This window comes from Lathyrus oleraceus, chromosome 5 (genome assembly GCF_024323335.1).
Source record: "Lathyrus oleraceus cultivar Zhongwan6 chromosome 5, CAAS_Psat_ZW6_1.0, whole genome shotgun sequence".
Taxonomy (NCBI): Eukaryota; Viridiplantae; Streptophyta; class Magnoliopsida; order Fabales; family Fabaceae; genus Lathyrus; species Lathyrus oleraceus.
In genome coordinates this window covers 476,305,464-476,324,435 of record NC_066583.1, presented here as the reverse complement: position 1 = coordinate 476,324,435, position 18,972 = coordinate 476,305,464, and the positions used below count along the sequence as shown (strand labels likewise).

Sequence of the window (18,972 nt, the reverse complement as noted above, 5' to 3'; positions counted from 1 at the left end):
CTAATGCCCTAAAAATGTATGCAATATGTTAATGCTAGTCCCAAGAGAGGAGGGCAAATTTTGAGGTGTTACACATAGCTTATGCTTTTAACACTTAACATGGTACAAAAAAAGATCCTAAGTGAAAAACATGTCTGATGAATCTCGAACTCATAGTCCTAGAAACACAGTTGCTGTAAACTATGATTATAGTACTTATGAAAAGAATAACTATACATTTATACCTCTAACCTTCAGTGGAGACTGTATAGAGCTCAAATGATGGAAGAGAAAGATGTACACTCATATCACAAGTCTTGATGATGAGCTAGAGATAAACCTGCCAAGAAATCAAGTTTATTGCTTTGAAATTTGTTGCTAAACCTGCCAAGTCTTCTAAAATCTGGGATTCTGAAGTAGCGGCTCATGCAGGAACTTCTGAAGAAGATTTTGATGGTGAAGAAATGACCTTCATAATCAAAAGATACCAATATTTGGCCAATAAGAACAAAATATTCTTTGGAAGAAGGAGTGACTTCAGCAGATCAAGCTCTAGAGAAAAGAAAGATAACCAGAAGGGATGCTTCAACTGCAAGAGCCTGGCCACTTCATTGATGACTGTCCAGAAGTGGAAAAGGACAAGTCAAAGAAAAGACGCTATCAAAAGGAAAACTTCATAAACAAGTTCAAGAAGAGTTTCATGGCGACATGGGATGAACTTGACAATGAAGAAGACGCCAACAAAGATGAAGAACAAGCCAATCTAGGTTTGATGGCCCTTACATCTTCAGAAACAGAATCTGAATCAGATTTTGGATTTGAGTCTGAAGAAGAAGATAAGGTATTTTCTAAATTATCTTGCTTTGATTTGATTACTTTTACTCAAGACCTTATGGGTTATTGTAAAGACAAAGCCAAACATATGAAAATCTTGAAAAAAAATAATATGATCTATTGAAAGATGAATTAAAATCTTCTCAAAATAAAATTGAAGCTTTAGAAAGAGATCATATTTCTCTAGTACCAGAAATATCTGATAAACCTCTTTATGGGTGTGAAATGGCTCTTCAGGAGTTTATTATATCTGGCTTTAACATAACAAAGCTTGCATCCATGATTTATGGTGTAAGTGGGTGCAAAGGAGATGGTCTTGGTTATTCTCAAAAACCTTTTAATCCAAGGTCTGAAACCTTGAATAAACCAACAAAACCTTCTTCTTCAAGCTCTTCTCAGAAAGGGCTAAACTCATATTTTGTACCTGTTGCTGACAAAGTAAAGGTTCTAAACTAGTCAGAACCTAAAACTGTTGAGTCAGAAGCTGTGAAGAAACTAGAACCAAAAACTCTAAAGTCAAAGGTTCTGAAGAAACCAAAGGCTAAAGACATCAATGTCTAACATTCTGAAAGGTTCAGAACCAAATGTTGAGATTTATTCAAGATATCAAACTTTTAAATTAAAAGTCTTGAATGATCCTAAGCCTTGCTATATGAAAGCAAGGGTAAAAAATAAGAAGATGCCTGTCAGAATAACCCCAAAATACCTATAAGACTATGGGTACCTAAATCTGAAATTGTTTTTGCATCAGATTTTCTTCAAGGGAGAAACAAAGAACAGTCTTGGTACCTGGACAATGGTTTCTCATGAGACGGAATAAAAACATATGTTCCAAACCCTAACTCTGAAAGAGGGATGAACTGTGGGATTTGGAGGAAACCAGAAAGGAAAGATCATTGGTATGAGTACTTGTAGCTCCTTTATCTCTATTAAAAATGTTTGGTTAGTAGATGGATTAAAATATAACCTACATAACATAAGCCAATTTTGTGATAATGGTTATGGAGTTATGTTAAATAAGAACAACTGTGTAGTCATGAATGAGTCTGACAAGTCCATAATGTTCAAAGGTAGGAGAAAAGGCCTATAAAATTAATTTCTCTGAATTGACTTATAAGAAGGTACTTTGCCTTCTATAAGTGAGTGATAAAAATTGGCTATGGCACATAAGGTTAAGTCGTGCTAACTGGAGATTAATATCTAAACTTAGCCAATTGAAACTTCTTAAAGGATTGCCAGAACTTAATTATCACTCAAATGCTCTTTGTGGAGCATGCCAAGTAGGAAAAATTAACAAAACCTCTTTCAAATAAAAGAATATTGTCTCTACTTCCAGACCCTTAAAACTGTTTCACATTGATTTATTTGGTCCAATTGGACCAAAATAAATCAATCAATGAAGTATACATTCAAAGTATCCTAAGAATATGCCAATTGGACTTGGGTACAACTACATCAATCAATGGGAAGAAATATGGTTTAGTCATAGTTTATGACTATAGTAGATGGACTTGGGTAAAATTCCTCAGAACTAAAGATGAATCATATGATGTGTTCAACATCTTCCGCATACAAGTACACATTAAAAAGAATACAAAATTTTAAAAGTCAGAAGTAATCATGGAGGAGAATTTAAAAATGAGCCATTTGAATTTTTTTGTGAAAAAATGGAATTCTCCATGAGTTCTCTTCTTCCAGAATTCCATAGCAAAATGGAGTTGTAAAGAGAAAGAACAGATCCTTAGAAGAAATGGTTAGAATCATAATCCATGAAAACAATTTACCTAAGTACTTGTGGGTAGAAGTTGTAAGTAGAACATGTTATATTTATAATAGAATCTATATTAGACCTATTATGAAAATAACTTCATATGAGCTTTTTAAAGGAAGAAATCTAAGCATTTCTTATTTTCATCAGTTTGGATGTACATGTTACATCTTGAACAATAAAGTCTATCTAAATAAATTTGATGCCACAGCTCAAAAGGGCATATTCTTAGGATACTTTGAATGCTCAAAGGAATACAAGGTGTATAACTCTGAAACCAAAATGGTTGAAGAGTTTTAATACACATCAAATTTGATGACAAAGAGCCTGACAATAAAATGTCAGAGCTAGTTGAAAGTTTTTCTAATTTTCATGTATCTGAAGACACTCCAGAAGCTAATGGTCTAGAAGTTGGCATTCCAGAAGCTGGTGGTCTAGAATCTAATCTGTCATACGGTGAACTGGACTTTTTGTGGTTTTAATCGCAATGTCGCGGTTAGCAAGAGTCGCCACCGACTTTTCTTTTATCCAATAAGGAAAGGTGGAAAAGAACAGGAAAGACCTTAATTTAGATTTTGGGTTCGGGAGGTACATTATACAAAGGGAAGGTGTTAGCACCCTTTGTACCCATGGTTATCCATGGGCTCTTAATTGCTCGATCACTTATATTATTTTTGTCTGAAAAAAAGTGTTTGTGAATTGTTTGGAAAATTGTTTTGAAAAGAGAATTTAACTTTGTAATGATTCTTGTATGAATGTATACAAAGTGATTATCTCGTTTAGTTTTGAAAATTGTTTAGAAAAATATAACTCGGTAATGATTCTAGTATGAATGTATACCAAGTGGTGATTTTCTGAAGGTATTTTGAAAGGTGTGAGGTGTGAAAATTGTTTTTAGATTGTGAGCCAACAATTAAGAGTTATACCGACCCAAGGTCTTTACGGGCATTTCCTATCCTTATGAGGGTAAAACTGTCCTTATTATTGAGAAATAAGTAGTTTTATCCTTTGGATGTAAAAGGGTCATCGTAGGGTCATCGATTGGTCATTGAAGGCAACAGTTATGAGGATACCTTAGCATTCGAAGGGACTATCATCATTTAACCGTAGGCAACATCGGAGGGTCATCGAGGGACAAAGTTGTATATTCGAAGGCAACATCCGAGGGACTATAATTTATTTTATGATGATTTAACCGAAGGGTCTTTGCTAAGGGTATCTCCACGTTCGCGGGACATGACCGTAATATCGTAATCGTAAGGCAACAAAGAGAGGTCCAAGATCACTTATTCAAAGGCAAAGTTTTACAATTAATTATATAATTAGGATGAAACTCCACATTAAAATTATTAAAAATAATATATTAAAAAATTAATACATTAGAAATTAATACATTAAGAAATTAATTTAGGGTGAAACTCCACAAGGGTATCCCACAAATAAAGTGGAATACCTAGCCAATAACCTTTTCCTGGGATATGTGAACCTTTACGAAACTCAAAAAAAAGAAACATGTCAGAACACCAAATCAGGGTGCAATCGAAGATTACACCGGAGAAATATCACAACAATAAATAGGATAGGATAAATAATGCATGGCTATGATAAAAACATAAAAAAAACAGACTAAAAGAATCAGGTACTGTCTCGTTCGCCTCTGCCTCGCCTAGCGAAGGCCACGGATTTTGAATTTGAAAACAGCCCCATGTTAGGAACTTTGAATTTTATGGCATTTTATCACAGGAATAACATGGTCAAACATTCAGGGTATTCAGGCATATTTAAATTCCCATACGAAAGCAAATTATATATCAACATTTAATCATGATGCATTATATATGTAGATATGGCCAATTGAAAGTATAAACAATAGAGATACGCAAACCTGTTTGCCAATTCAAGGTTGAAGGGATTGACCACTTGTAGTATCGGAATAAGTTAGGCAGCGGGAATTGGACGGCGATGGCTTCGGTGCAGATGGGCTGCCTTCAGGGTTTCTTTACTCTGAATTCTCCGGGTAGGCAGGGTTCCTATGCCAAAGTTTCTATCCGTCCTTCTCTGTTCTCTCTCTTTCTTTTTCCTCAAGGTTTTGTTCCAAGGAAACCTCAGAGTGTTTTGCTTCTCTTCCTTCGTTCTCCAGTGAATCTCCCAGTGTAAACTCCAAGTCTCACTCCCCTACTGAAACTTCAGTATTTATAGACTAATTTCGTGGGTAATGGGCTTGGAATGAGGGAGACCCAAGTCCAAAATAATTTGTTATATTTTATTTATTTATTTATTTTAATTATTTAATTAATTAATTAATTAATTAATTAATTAATTAATTAATTAATTTTTTTTTTTTTTTTTTTTTTTTTTTTAGGAAAAATGATGGGTAATTTTTGGGGTATGACATAATCCAACTTCTGAAGGTCATCCAAAGGAAGCAAGTTCTGAAGAAGTTCATGAAGGCTCACGAGGAGAAACTCAATCCAGAAAGACTTTCAAGTACAAATCTTCACATCTAGAAGAGCAAATCATTGGAAACAAATATAGTCCTCTAAAGGAAAGATATGTATTTAGAGAAGAATGCTCGATGATAGGACTTATCTCCATGATTGAACCTACTTATGTTGATGAAGTCTTACCTGGGGATGTCTAGATTATGACAATGCAAGAAGAGCTGAACCAATTTCAAAGGAATGATGTTTGGGGTCTGATACCCAAGCCTCATCAGAAGAACATCACTTAAACAAAATGGATATTAAAAAAAAAGCTTAATGAGTAAGGAGAAGTGGTAAGAAATAAATCTAGAATTTTAGCCCAAGGCTACAGTTAGCAAGAAGGTATAGATTTATCTAAAACCTTTGAACATGTTGTAAGGTTAGAGGCAATCAAATTACCCCTCTCTTATGATATTAATCATAATATCATTTTATATCAAATGGTTGTTAAGAGTGATTTTTTAAATGGTGTCATTTCTAAAGAAGTGTATCTCAAACAACCACACGGGTTTGAAGAATCAGTCCACCCATATCATGTGTTCAAACTTAAGAAATCATTATATAGCCTCAAGCAAGCTCCCAAAGCTTAGTATGAGAGACTGAGTAATTTTCTATTAGAAAATGATTTTCAAAAAGGGCAAGTTGACACTACACTTTTCATAAAGACCTTATAAAATGACATCTTAATTGTCCAAGTGTATATTGATGATATTATTTTTATTTCTACTAATGATACTCTTTACAAAGTATTTTCCGAGTCAATTCAGACTGAGTTTGAAATGAGTATGATGAGGGAGATGAAATTTTTCCTTGGAATTCAAATCAACCAATTCAAGGATGAAATATGTGTTCATAAGTCAAAATACACAAAGGAGATTCTAAAGAAGTTCAAGCTAGATGACTACAAGATCATGACTACACCAATGTATCCAACCTGTAATCTGAGCAAAGAGGAAAGTAGCACCAAAGTGTGTCAGAAGTTGTACACATGTATGAGTGGTTATTTACTTTACCTAACAACTTGTAGGCCATATACTTTATTTAGTGTATCTATGTATGCAAGATTCCAATAAGATTCTAGAGAGACTCATTTAACTGTTATTAAGAGAATTTTTAGGTATGTGAAGGGAACTACTAATCTAGGACTACTATATAAAAATCACTAGATTATAAGCTAGTTGGATTTTGTGATGCTGACTATGTTGGGGATAGAACTGAGAGAAAGTCCATTAGTGGAAATTGTCAATTCATATGTAAAAAACCTAATATCATGGGCTAGTAAAAGACGAGCAACTATTGCTTTGTCTACAGTAGAAGAATAATACATCTCAACTGCTAAGTGTTACACACAACTACTCTAGATGAAATATTAGTTAGAAGATTATCAAATAAGTGGAAGCAGTATTCCAATTTTCTGTGATAATATTGTTGCTATCTATTTGACAAAAAATCCCATTCAACCTTTAATAACCAAACACATTGAATTTAAACATCATTTTATTAGGGGTTATGTTTATAAAGGAATAATAGATATACAATTCATTGATAGGGATCATCAATGAGCTAATATATTTACTAAACCTCTAGCTATTAAAAGATTTCATTTTATTAAAATGAATCTGAACATTCTTTTTTGTAAAGGAGTAATGTTTTCTTCTAGGTGAGGGATCAAAGTCTGACGATGATGATCAAAAGTCACTACAATCACAGTCTGTCTTAGCCTCTAATGAATAGTAGCCTCTGAAACATCTCAGTCTTTGATGCTCTTAATCTTATTATTTGCCTCTGGTTGCATTTAAGTGGAAAACCTTTTTATCTTCCTAGTGACATTTGTCCCACTTAAGTGACATGTATTTGAAAAGTTTTCTAAAATGTATATAAGCTAATGGGTAATAATTGTTAGGTAAAGATACTTCAAACCATCAAAGTTGTTGGACCAGAATTTGAATTCAGTTGACGAGTTAGGTTGATGGCTACTGTCAGAAATCCTGCATCAGGGTAGTAACTGCCAAGTCGGCAAGATTGACATGGTCAGTCATCATAGTTTTCATCCTCTTTGGAGAACTCAGTTTTGATCCTTCGGAGGGGGAAAAAGGCATTTTGGGGCTCCGATACAATATGGGTTGCCTTGCTAGCATCTATTTTCTTTCTTTTAAAAGCCTAGGTCTGGATACCGGACAAGTCACTCTTGGAGGCATATTGTTCCCCACACCTCTCCCCTGCTTCAACCATCAACTTCTTCTGTTCTGATAACTTAAGGCTTGTCATATCAGCTGAAAATAAATGAATGAAATGAAGTTCAGAAAAATAAAATAATAAGATCACCAGAGAATAGTAAGAGGCATATATAAGCATTACACAAGAATTTAGAAATTTGTTCTGGGTCATTAGCCATGTGTAGCAAGTCTTTAACTTTTACTACTCGAAAGGCATCCAGAATGGCTAACGCCCGAATTTCCAAAGCATTTTGCTTTTCATAATCAAAATCATACACCAACAATGAGTTATTCGTCTAGTAAATAGGGAAACGATAGTTCTCATCCAACTCATACATGACTTGGGGCATATTTCTCCACTCTTCACTCAAAGAAATTTATCCTTGAAACCTTTATAGTTAATGGTATAAGCCTGAAGGAAACTCTTCCTCGAGATTCCGCTAAGGGAAACCCAACCTCCTTTGTCTGCCACCTTTAGCTCAAAGAATGAAAAGAACAAACCTAAAGTAGGGGTTATACTCGTCGTCTCGCAAACAAGTTTAAAAGATTTAATAAAACCTCAGTCATTTGGGCATAATTGAGAAGGGGCGATATTTAGGGTTTTGAGCATATCAGATTCAAAATTAGTGAAATGGATACGGATATTAAAATCCTCGATTACCCCTGAATAAAAGTAATAATATTCATCTGACACTCCCTTTGGTCGAGTAATGTAAACTCTCTCACCAACCACGCAAGGTTCTAGCACGACGTCCTCCTCATTCCCGGTATAAGAAATCTGTTTGTTGGAGTGAAGTTTTGAGATGTCACTGTCGTCGTTGACTTTGCGGTCATAACTTAGAACTTCTTTATCAATCAAAGACCCTGCCATCTCCATTAAAATATCCACAGAACCTGATGATGAAAACTCTGAGTCAATTTTACTATGAGGTGAAGATATCTCACCATAAACTTCCCGAATAATCTGATCAAACTCCGCTTGCTTCAGATGGCTCTCACACTCTTTCATGCATTCGTCCAAGAGTTTTCTTTTCTCATGGGCGGTGATGGAAATCGGTACTTCCCCCAAATCACTACAATCGCGTATTATATCCACGATAAAAGAATAAAAAGTGGGAGAAAGAGTAAATAGGGCAGATAAATAATACTTAAGGCTTGAGCTTGCAGAAAATGATTAATAGAGGGAGCAAAGGAAACCTAGTTAACAAGTCTTGAAAGAAAAAGAGAAAACATAAGTTAAGTAAAGGAACAAAGAAGGAATGAGTCAGTTTATGGAAGTAAGTTTACAACGGTCAAGAAACTACGTCGATATAAAATAATGATGACAAATTAGGTATCCCATAAAAATCATCATGACAAGGAGAGAGAAAATAATTGTCATTATTGTTATTTTAAAAACCATTACCACACGGTAACTTACCGAATAGGTGATCGGATCGAGGAAACATGAATTCCAAGACTTTTTTGCCCGAACACTTCAATTTGTTAGACCTCGTGATCGGGGGGCTTATGTACATTTTGAAATTTCCAAGATCGAGTTATTTAGGCTGAATAGGTAGGAACAAACATGCCGAGCTGCATAAACATGAGCAAGCCGGATTCCAGTCAAGGGGAATATTATTATATGGCATGAACAATTCGCTCCCAGTCCCATAAAAATGTTGGTAGACGACATGAGCAGGTTGAACCCGACCTATTTATGGTGTTAGAAGACGATATGAACAACCACCTACGACGGTTACAAGACAACTCCATGATTGCATGAGAATTATAGAAAACTATGGATGAGACGTTATATGAGAGTTAGAGAGGACGAAGGACTTTAGCAAAGATCACTTAAACGTGGGATCTGAAGGGACAATCCTTAAATGACCCTTGGTGGCATGACAAGTATAAATGGGGCTTCCCAACGAGGAAGAAGACAAACAACAAATACCCCTACAGACAGGATGATTGTGATCTTACTTGGTTCGCCTTAGGGAGATTAACCAAATAGTGTTTATCAGAAACAATATCAAAGGTGTTCTTGATAGAAGTTTAAAAATTAAAGACCTAAGAATTCTGAAATATTTTCTTGGTCTTAAGGTAACACATTCTAAAGAAGACATATTTATCTCACAAAGGAAATATTGCTTAGATCTGTTAAAACACCCATATCCGCTAGCTTCAAAATCTATATTAACACCACTAAATCCTACTATAAAGCTTCATCAAGATGAAAAGAAGCCTTATGAAGATATCACTATATATACAAGACTCATTGGCATGTCATTATATATAAACAACACAACACCGGACATAACCTTGACTACTCAACAATTGAGTCAATTTCTCCACACCCAAAAAAACTAATCAATTACACTAAGAAACAACTTGTAGAGTCATCAAATTCTTAGAGAAAAACCCTGGCAGATGTTTATTGTTTTCAAGGTCTTCTAACCTACAAATCATAGGTTATTCAGATGTAGATTGGACTAGATGTATTGACTCAAGAAACTCAATATAAGGGTATTGCTTTTTCATTGGTTCATCTTTTGTGTTTTAGAAAGCAAAGAATCAACAAAAAAAATATCTAGGTCCTAATTAGAAGCAAAGTATGAGGCTCTTGGGTCAACTACATCTGAACTGATTTGGCTCATATGCATCCTAAAAGATTTGCACATCACATGTTCAAAGCCACATGTCTTATATTGTGATAATCAAAATGCACTTCACATAGCTTCCAAACATGTGTTCAATGAAATAACAAAACATCTTGAGATAAATTGTCATTTGGTTAGAGAAAAGGTGCAACAAGGCATTTTAAAGTTATTACGTATCTCCTCAAATGAGCAACTTGCAGACTTCCTACCAAACCTTTGCATACGAAGTCTACCAAACCTTTGCATACAGTCAAGTTCAATGATTTTGTGTTCAAACTTGACATGTTAGACATCTATCATGCTTAAGTTTGAGGAAGTATGTTGAGAGATCGAGAAAAATGAAATCTCTAAATACCAAATATTAGTTTGTTTTCCATTTCTTAACTAACTTTTCCTTTTTTTAGTAAGTCTTCTTAGCAGACTTTCCCTTTTAGACAAGTTGTTAATTTTAAGTTTGTTGAGTTTGTTACGAGCTTGATTAGAGGCATATAACTACATTGTATTGATCCATAAGCTCCAAGCACAATAATCAAGTTAGTTGCTTCAATTTCTCTCTCTCATTTTGTGTTTCTTCTTTGCTTCCTCACGAAGCTTCCAACTTCTAACATTTCCTTCATCAACTCTATTCCACTGTATTTTTCTGATAATATTTTTAGCTTTCTTCTTTTGATTTTGGCCTAATCCATCCAAAATATTTGTTTCCCTTTGCAATTTTAAATAATATTTTACTTTGAAGTGTTGCCTTTGATAATTAAGAATAAATGTCTCAAGTTACTTGGATGTCTCATTTTCATGTTTGTCACCTCATAAAAAAGACATCATTCTTATCAAATACAATAATAATTTTTTAAATATATTTTTCTCCTCTTCAAGTAAACTATAATAATAAAAATAACAAACCTAATCTATTTAAACTTTGATTTGAATTGTATTTAATGAATGAAAAGAATACATATATTATACTTAACCTACACAATTTTATGGTGACAACTTTATTCTTTTCGAATCACCGTCAAAATTTTGGTTGAAACAACCACCATATACACCAACACCTCCACCTCCATGTCCACCTGCACTTCCACATCCAGCTCCAACTTTGCGGCCACCAAAACTGTAAACCCATTTATTTTCTTTTATGTTTTTGCATTCAAACGCTCCTATCATCAATGCAAATATCAAAGCAAGTACTACAACAAACTTGAGTAAAATTCTCATCTTAAGACAGAAAATAGTAATAGAGGTGAAAACAATTGGTGTGCTCTTGTAATTAGAATGGTTTGCTAGGAGTTCTATTTATAGTACCGTGACTTATGAACATTTCTCATGTTAGAACTTTTCAACTTACGTGACTGTTTTACTTACTACAACTAATAAATATATCTTAATGAATAAAAACTATTTTATTATTAAAATTAATAGAGAGTATTCTAACACGTTTTTTCAAATAAATTATGCACAAGTCAAATGAGACGGATGGAATACATTTCAAACATGTGTTAAAGTTTTTGGTGGGTATAGAAGATTAACTATACTGACTGGTGCATGAATTCATAATTGTCATGACAAACATATGTTCCAATTCTCAGCCATCTCCAACCTTAAAATTATTTAGGGGTATGTTGGATTGAAATTTTAAAAGAATTTTTATAATAAAAAAATTTATGGTGTTCAATCAATACCAGTTTGATATTAGGTCATGAGTTGTCATTAGCTCTTCTATGAATGTAATATCTAGTTTGTGAAGAGTGTATGTTTTCTTTTTACTACCATGGTATTCCAATAGAGAATCTTCATGTTGAATGTATGTTAGCTCCACTTTTTGGACGAGTATTGTAGAAACTACCTGCACTTTTATTTGCTTTTAGTTTTTCTTTGTATTCTTTGAATCATATGGGTTAACGGTTGAGTCAACTCCCATTATGTTGTGTGTACCTTATTCTTCATTTCAAGCTTGTTGAATGATGTTTAAGTCTTCAAGAAGCATTGTCTTCATGTGATGGTTTGAGTGGTGTTTTGGGCCAAGCAAAGGCCTAATACGGGCGAGACCCAAGAATTGAGTCCAATGATGCCATGATCATATATATTTGATACATGTGAGATTTAAGATAAATTTTTTGATCTTATATTTTTATTTCACTAATTTTGGACTATGTAATTAACTTAGTAGTTGAAGTGCTAATATTGAAGGTCAATCCCCATGCTGTCTATCCAAAATTCTACTCTCCGAATGATAAGATGTCAGACACAATGTGAGAACAATGTGCATGACAAGTTAAATGCGTGATAATACAAAATAAGGCAAAATATAAATAATACAGAAATTAATAACCCAATTCAATGCAAAATCACTTACGTCTGAAGAGCGTTAACCCAATGAAAGGAAATTCACTCTTAATAGTGAGAAGTACAATTTGGTCTGATTTGAACTCACCCAATTCAATGCCTCTTTTCTTAATACTATCCGTGAATTTTTATTCAGGGCTCCCTCTTAAAGAAACTTCACTCCTAATAGTCAGAAGTACAATTGATCTAATATGAACTCACTTCATCCAAAGTCGCTTTCCTAATACTATCCATGAAGATTCGATCAGGATCCCCCCTGAATCAAAGACACCTCTCACTTTCACTCGAGCAATTTCCCAAGTGTCTCTTCAGTTACAAAGATGAAAGATAAACTCTAATACAATTCAAAACTCTATTCGACTAATTTAGAATTACTGCCCATGAATAAAGTGTACAAACTACAAATACAAGACTCAACTAAAACTTTCCTATATAGTATATATTTTCTCTCAAGTTCTGAGTCTTCACAAAGGAGATTTCCTCCTTAAATAGCAACACAAAGTCCATCTAGAAAGCCCACTAGGGTTTTGTCACGAATTCGGTTGGAACCTCAAAAGCACAAGATCAATCTTAAATAATGTTGATTGCAAATCTTAGATTAATAAAATATAAATAAATCTGAATCTCTTGAATATATCAAATTCAATCATGTTGAAACCAATTCAGATTAAATCTTTCTTAATCGAAAAACACGCATCAATTAATCAAATCTTCATTATGATGATAGAGATCCTTGATTGATACAAATCTTGAACAAATTAGAACACAATGCAATGTTGCTAAAAACAAATTTAGGATAAATCTTTTCCAAATCCAAACACATGCTAACATACTCATACATCTGATTGGATATCAAAGGAGACACAACTCAAAAGTGAAATATAACCTTTAATCAAACATGTGCGCCAAGCAAGCAGTCTGAGACATGATGTTAAGTTCAAACTCTTAAGTAGAGGATTCATAATAAAATATCTTCCAAAACAAAGACACATTATACATCATCTTTAATCAAATTGTGTAATTAAAACAAATCCAATTAGATCTCTTCATAGGCTATTTGTTTAATTAAATCTTCAATCAATATCTTTTCAAATCAATTTTAACAAAATTTTGGACTGAAATGAATTCTTCATTCTAAGCATATCCAATTAAGTATTTCCTTCAAAACACACCCAATTAAATCAAATCTTCTTTAATTAAATCAAGTCCAAATATTTTAATTAAATCATATCCACTTAAATATTTTTCATCAAGATTTTTTATTTAATAAAATATTTATCAAACTTATTTGAATTAACAACCTTTTCCCAAAAGAATCTTCTGATCGAACTACAATTGAAACAAATTTTCTGACTAAATATTGAAGCGATCATATAACACAATATAAACAATCTGAGCAATGTGTGCGCACCAAGACGTCACACAACATGTCAAGACATCTATTTAAACAAGTTTCCTACGAAAATAAGCCAATCAATTGTAATAACAAACTCTCCCTTTGACTATTTTTTGGCAAAACATAACTTAAACACTTCTTTAAGAATGCACCACAGATAGTACACAAGGAAAGATTTAAAAATATCATTAAAGATTTAGACAATAACCTAAAATAGAAGTGTACATTTTTCTTCCCTTATTTTCCTTAAAGGAGGCAAAGGACGGACGACCACCATCAAACAATCAACAGAGAAATAACCAAAGCGAGCCAGAGCATAATGACCTCACAAAAACCCACAAATACGCAAGATATTAGACACATACTTACACACAACATTCCATATCATACTACAAGAACACCTACATCACATATCACACAGGAACACCAAAATTACAGTAGCACCAACAAGAGGTTGAGATGAATAAGCTCCAGCAACTTTACGAGACCACATATACCTTTTCTTTATTCATAAGACGAGACTATGCCTCTCGTGAATCAAAGCCTATGATAATATGATTTCTAATAAGCCCTAAAGGCGAAGAAACATAGAACATTTCTTCATCAAAAACTAGACCAGTTTCATCAACATGAGTAATAACGTGTATCACAATGTCAATAACATATTTTCGAACAAATAACTTGTAACTCAAGGATAACATACTTGGGAAAACACCAATCTCATAAAAAAAGTAACAATATTTTTTTTTGAAAACTAAAACTAAAGAAGAATAAAAAAGGAGCATTAATATGTGACTGGATGGCATGATGCTCAGCATGCTTAATAAGACCTTCACAAACACCTTTTCTAGTAGTGGAAATGACAATGATTTCCTACTGAGCATTGGCTTCATGGATAAGTGCCTCGAGAGTGTTACTTTTTACCAACCCAAACATATATGCCACATTAATCATATCTTCGTCACCAACTAAACTAGATTCGTCAATAACAGGAACATTGGAAGACTAATGTCAATGACATGTTTCCCAACAAACAATTTGTAACTGAAATTCAGCAATGTAGAAGCATTACCAAATTCATCCTCACTAGTAATAAGATGATTATTTCTTCCTGAAGGGAAACTTGGTTTTCTTGAAGTTTCTCCATGACAGCTTGTCGGCGTCCTCGTGTATCGTACCGAAAAGTCAGCTTTGAAGAGTGGTTCTGGTCAGAAAAAAGGATGGATGGATGAGTTTTTTATGTTTTTATGTTTTGAAAGATGCAAATGATGCATGAATTTTGTTTTCTTTTTATTTTTGTTTTATGTTAAAACAAATCTCTCTTTAGTTATTCTTGTTTATTCATTGCAAAAACTACTTCATGATTTACGTTCACAATCATAGATAAAGGAAAACACAATAGAGAAAATCACAAAGCTTTCATTCATCCTTTAAAGGGAAAATAGATTGCAATACATGGAAGTTGCAAAATACAAGTAATGGAAACAAATAAGCCAACTAGATATCCACCCTAAAAGTGACCCCTTGAGACTTGCGGAGAGCCTTAATGTCGCTGATGAGTTCGACCATCGTCTTCTTGCAGAATTTGATGAAGTGATATACCTCCTCAGGGGTATTATCCGGACACATGATCAGATCAACCTCCTCTAACTTTTCGGGAAAGTGTTGAAGGGAATAGTTAGTTAGCACCGCCATGTTGACGTATTTATCCCTCCACTCGTTCTAAAGGGCTTGGAGATTGTGGATGATTCCATCCCTTTGAGCAATGGCAACTTCGACTCTATGGAAACGCTCATCCCAATGTCTACAATTATTTTGCAACTCCATATAAGCTTGGTCATAGATCCCCCTCTTCAAGTTCTTGATTTGTTTGCAAGCTCGTCCAAGGTTAAACTACTCACACAAGAAGCTTCGGTGAATCTTTTTTCCTTCTAGTTGTTCTTTGGCTAGAAGGTCCTTACACTCCTTCAGCATGGTCCTTAGCTCGAGAATTTGGGCCTCATAATCTTCCCTCGCTTCTTTCTTCATGGTGTTAGACCTCTTGACAGTATTCTCAAGGTCCTTAATAACTCGGAAGGCTCGATCCAACTCGTCGTTGTGGAAGTCTAGCTCAGAATTATCTCCTTGTAGAGCTCTACCAACCCAAACTCTTTGTCCCTCGGCTAATCGGAGCCTCTTCTTGCTATATTCAAATTTTTCACAAACTTGCTTACCCTTATCCTCCAAGATGTGGTTACGTTCCTTGGCACGATTGAGTTGGACTCGTAATTGAATGTTCTCCAACTCAAGCTCTTTGATTTGGTTGGTAAGTTTGTCCATCTCTTCTTGTAGGATAAGCTCGGGCTCGGGCATCAACAAGAATGAGGAAGGGTCAAATAAAAACGACATCTTAACAACCCTAGCCCTCTCTTTTACCATACATAGTAGGGTTCCTTGGCTAGAATGTTTTCCTTACCCCATTCTTGGTCAATAGTACTATGTTTGTCCAAGATTTTCACACTCTTTTCACATTTAAATCGAGCGGATCCACGATATTGATGACAAACGGAATGAAATCTCTTTCCTCTGAAGGACTTGTCACGGTGTACCCTAGTTGTCTCTTGAGTATAATAGGGTTGTAGTTGATGCAACCTTGCGTTCCTATTAAGGGTACGTTAGGGAACTCTCCACATCTTGCAATGACGTCTTTCATATCCCATTCCCTCTTGTACCATATAATTGAGTTGGCGGAGAGAGATGCGAACCTTTGCGGCCATGTCAGTTTGTTTTGAGCAAAAGGTCCACTTTGAAGCATGCGGGCCCTCATCCATAGATGTAACATAGGAGCACAACAGAGGAAAGTACCTCCTTTCTTCTCATGCCTTGTATGAAAGGTATGGTAGAAGTCGGCAAGTAAAAAAGGCACTGGATTCTTTGTTAGAAAGACTTCAACTGGAAAGTGATCCACGAACTTGTCCATATTTGGGAAGAGGACAATTCCATGAATCAAAAGTGCCAAGATTGCACTACAGAAGTCGATTCTTCCTTCTTTAATCATTTCCCAGGCATGGGCTTCGAGGAACTTTTGGGTTAAACCTTTGATAGACCCCTTAACGCCCCAATTAACCACTAGCTTGTTAGCATTGATACCCAAGGTGAGTGAGAGCTCGGTCAAACAGAATCCTTCTTCCAACTTTGAGAAGGGGTTGTATTCTTTGATTGATCGGCCGAGGAGTCTCTCAAGGTCTTCCAAGGTTGGAGAGATTTTGAAATTGGGGAAAGTCCACCATCTTAAAGGGACGTCATAGTATTGGGCCATTGTAGTGATATCACCATAGCCAACCTTCTTGGTTAGAAGATCTATGATGTTCCCAAAATTGGCTCTAAACTTGTTGTCTTTGAGAACTATGACCTTTGAGCAGAGGACCTTTAATGAACTGATGTCGGGACTCTTGAAGGGAAAGGTATAAGTGTTTTTCCTTGTTGAAGTATCCATTATTGTGTCGGAAAAAAGTCTTGTACTTCTGCGCTCGAACAAACAAAAATTTTAAGAGCTTTGCTTATTATTTTGATGATAAATGAATGTATGAATTAATGATTGATTTATTATTTCCACAGGTTTTTAGGCATGGGTTCATGGTTTTGGACCATCGTGACGAAGTATGGAGTTAGTAATGACTTCTTAGTAAACTAAGGTTCTAGCTTTGTGTAATCTAGCGTTTTTGGAAAATTTGGTGTAAGACACTTCCCCTAGAGTCACGGACTTCCTTGACTGTCAATCGCTTATGTCAATTTACTTGCCAGGCAACTGCTCCATCAAAGTCATCTACTCTAAGTGAGATCTTTGTATCGACCCTTACGAGGAAGGCACATCGGTGGCCTATACTACGCGACCGTCGGTCTAGGCTGGCCATAGTTAAAAGGTTCTAAAAGAGGTCTTAGGGTCACTAACTCTAGTAAAGGAAACGATGCTTACGTCGAAAGCATGACGGTCATCAATCTCCTTAAGAGAATCTACCACTAAGTGAGGTTCTCATACGATCCTAACGAGGAAGGCACCTCGCGGACCAATAGTACTCAACCTCTCCTATCTCAAGCAAAACTCTCAGACTCGAGTGGAGAGTCTTCCACACAAGGTTTTTCTTTGCAATCATTATTGCTTCCAAAATTCTTCGTCATAGAACTAACGTTTCAGACCAACAGACAAACAAAGAAAATATGTATAGGCTAGAAACAAAAGCAATATATATAGAAAAAAATAGATAACAAATAAATATCCACATACTTAAATGAGAAACAACCCCAAACTAGGCTAGACTTGCTTAGGGAGTTTTTACTCCCCATCAGAATCGCCAACTGTCGTTACCAGGATCTCACGAAAACAAAACCAGGACTAAAGAGATGCCAAAGAGAGGAAAAATCAGAAGAGTCACCACCGATTTTTATTTGTGTGTCCCTATCGGAGAGGCGAGGGAAAATAGTTGATAAAACCCTCAAAAAAGGTACGCGCACGGGAAGCGCTAAAAGAGAATAAGGAATCGGTCTCGCAATCGAGATTTGGATTCGGAAGTTGGTTACGCAAGGGGAAGATATTAGCACCCCTCACGTCCATGGTACTCCATGGAAACCATTTGGGTTGTTTTACATACATGGGGATTTATCTATCATTGTTTTATTTTCAAAAGAAATATGTGTGAAAGAAGGGGTATTTTATTATTATAGTGCTCGCCAAGGATTTGGGCCCTTGTGCCTATGTATCAATCATTCAAGGATGAGGAATCAGAGCTCCGTAGTTCAGAGTAGAAAATGTTTGTGTGTTGATTGATTTTCCCTTTGAGAAAAGGGTTTTCGGGATGATGCCCTAAGGCATAAAAATGAGTTTGATGAGTTGTATTGTTTTTACCTTGAATAAATGTTTTATGAAAATATTGTTTGTGATTATATTGTACTAAATTCTATGGGCGGAGGTGATTATACTAGACAACAAACCAAGCGTCTTGCGTCCAAAATAATCATAGTAAGGGTATGAATGCTTCATTCTTACTCATTCTCCACCACTTAAGGCTTGTGGCGCACAATAATAATCATTATTATTAAGTGTTTTGAATTTGATAATGAAAATGCCACTTGACGTTGAATCAAGGGTTTATTTTTATTTGATTATGAACTTTGGCTATGTGCAACATAAATGCAAAGTAACCAACAAGAAATTAAATGGTCTCATTGTAAGATAGTCCAAGAGAAAGCCTTTGTGTATGCAAAATTGACATATGTTAAACAAATGATAATGGTCTTACAAACATGTCCCCCTAAGGTGGTGCCATGATGTCAT

General features: G+C 35.0%; 1 protein-coding gene across 1 annotated transcript; it reads right to left on the bottom strand.

Moving 5' to 3' along the window:
* Positions 1 to 16,155: 16,155 nt before the first annotated feature.
* Positions 16,156 to 16,959, bottom strand: LOC127081412 (uncharacterized). The gene has a single exon (XM_051021668.1). The coding sequence runs from the start codon at positions 16,957 to 16,959 to the stop codon at positions 16,156 to 16,158; it is 804 nt and encodes a 267-aa protein (XP_050877625.1).
* Positions 16,960 to 18,972: the final 2,013 nt, after the last annotated feature.

Coding starts and splice junctions, on each gene's coding strand:
- LOC127081412 (XM_051021668.1), bottom strand. CDS start 16,959: ATGGCCCAATACTATGACGTCCCTTTAAGATGGTGGACTTTCCCCAAT.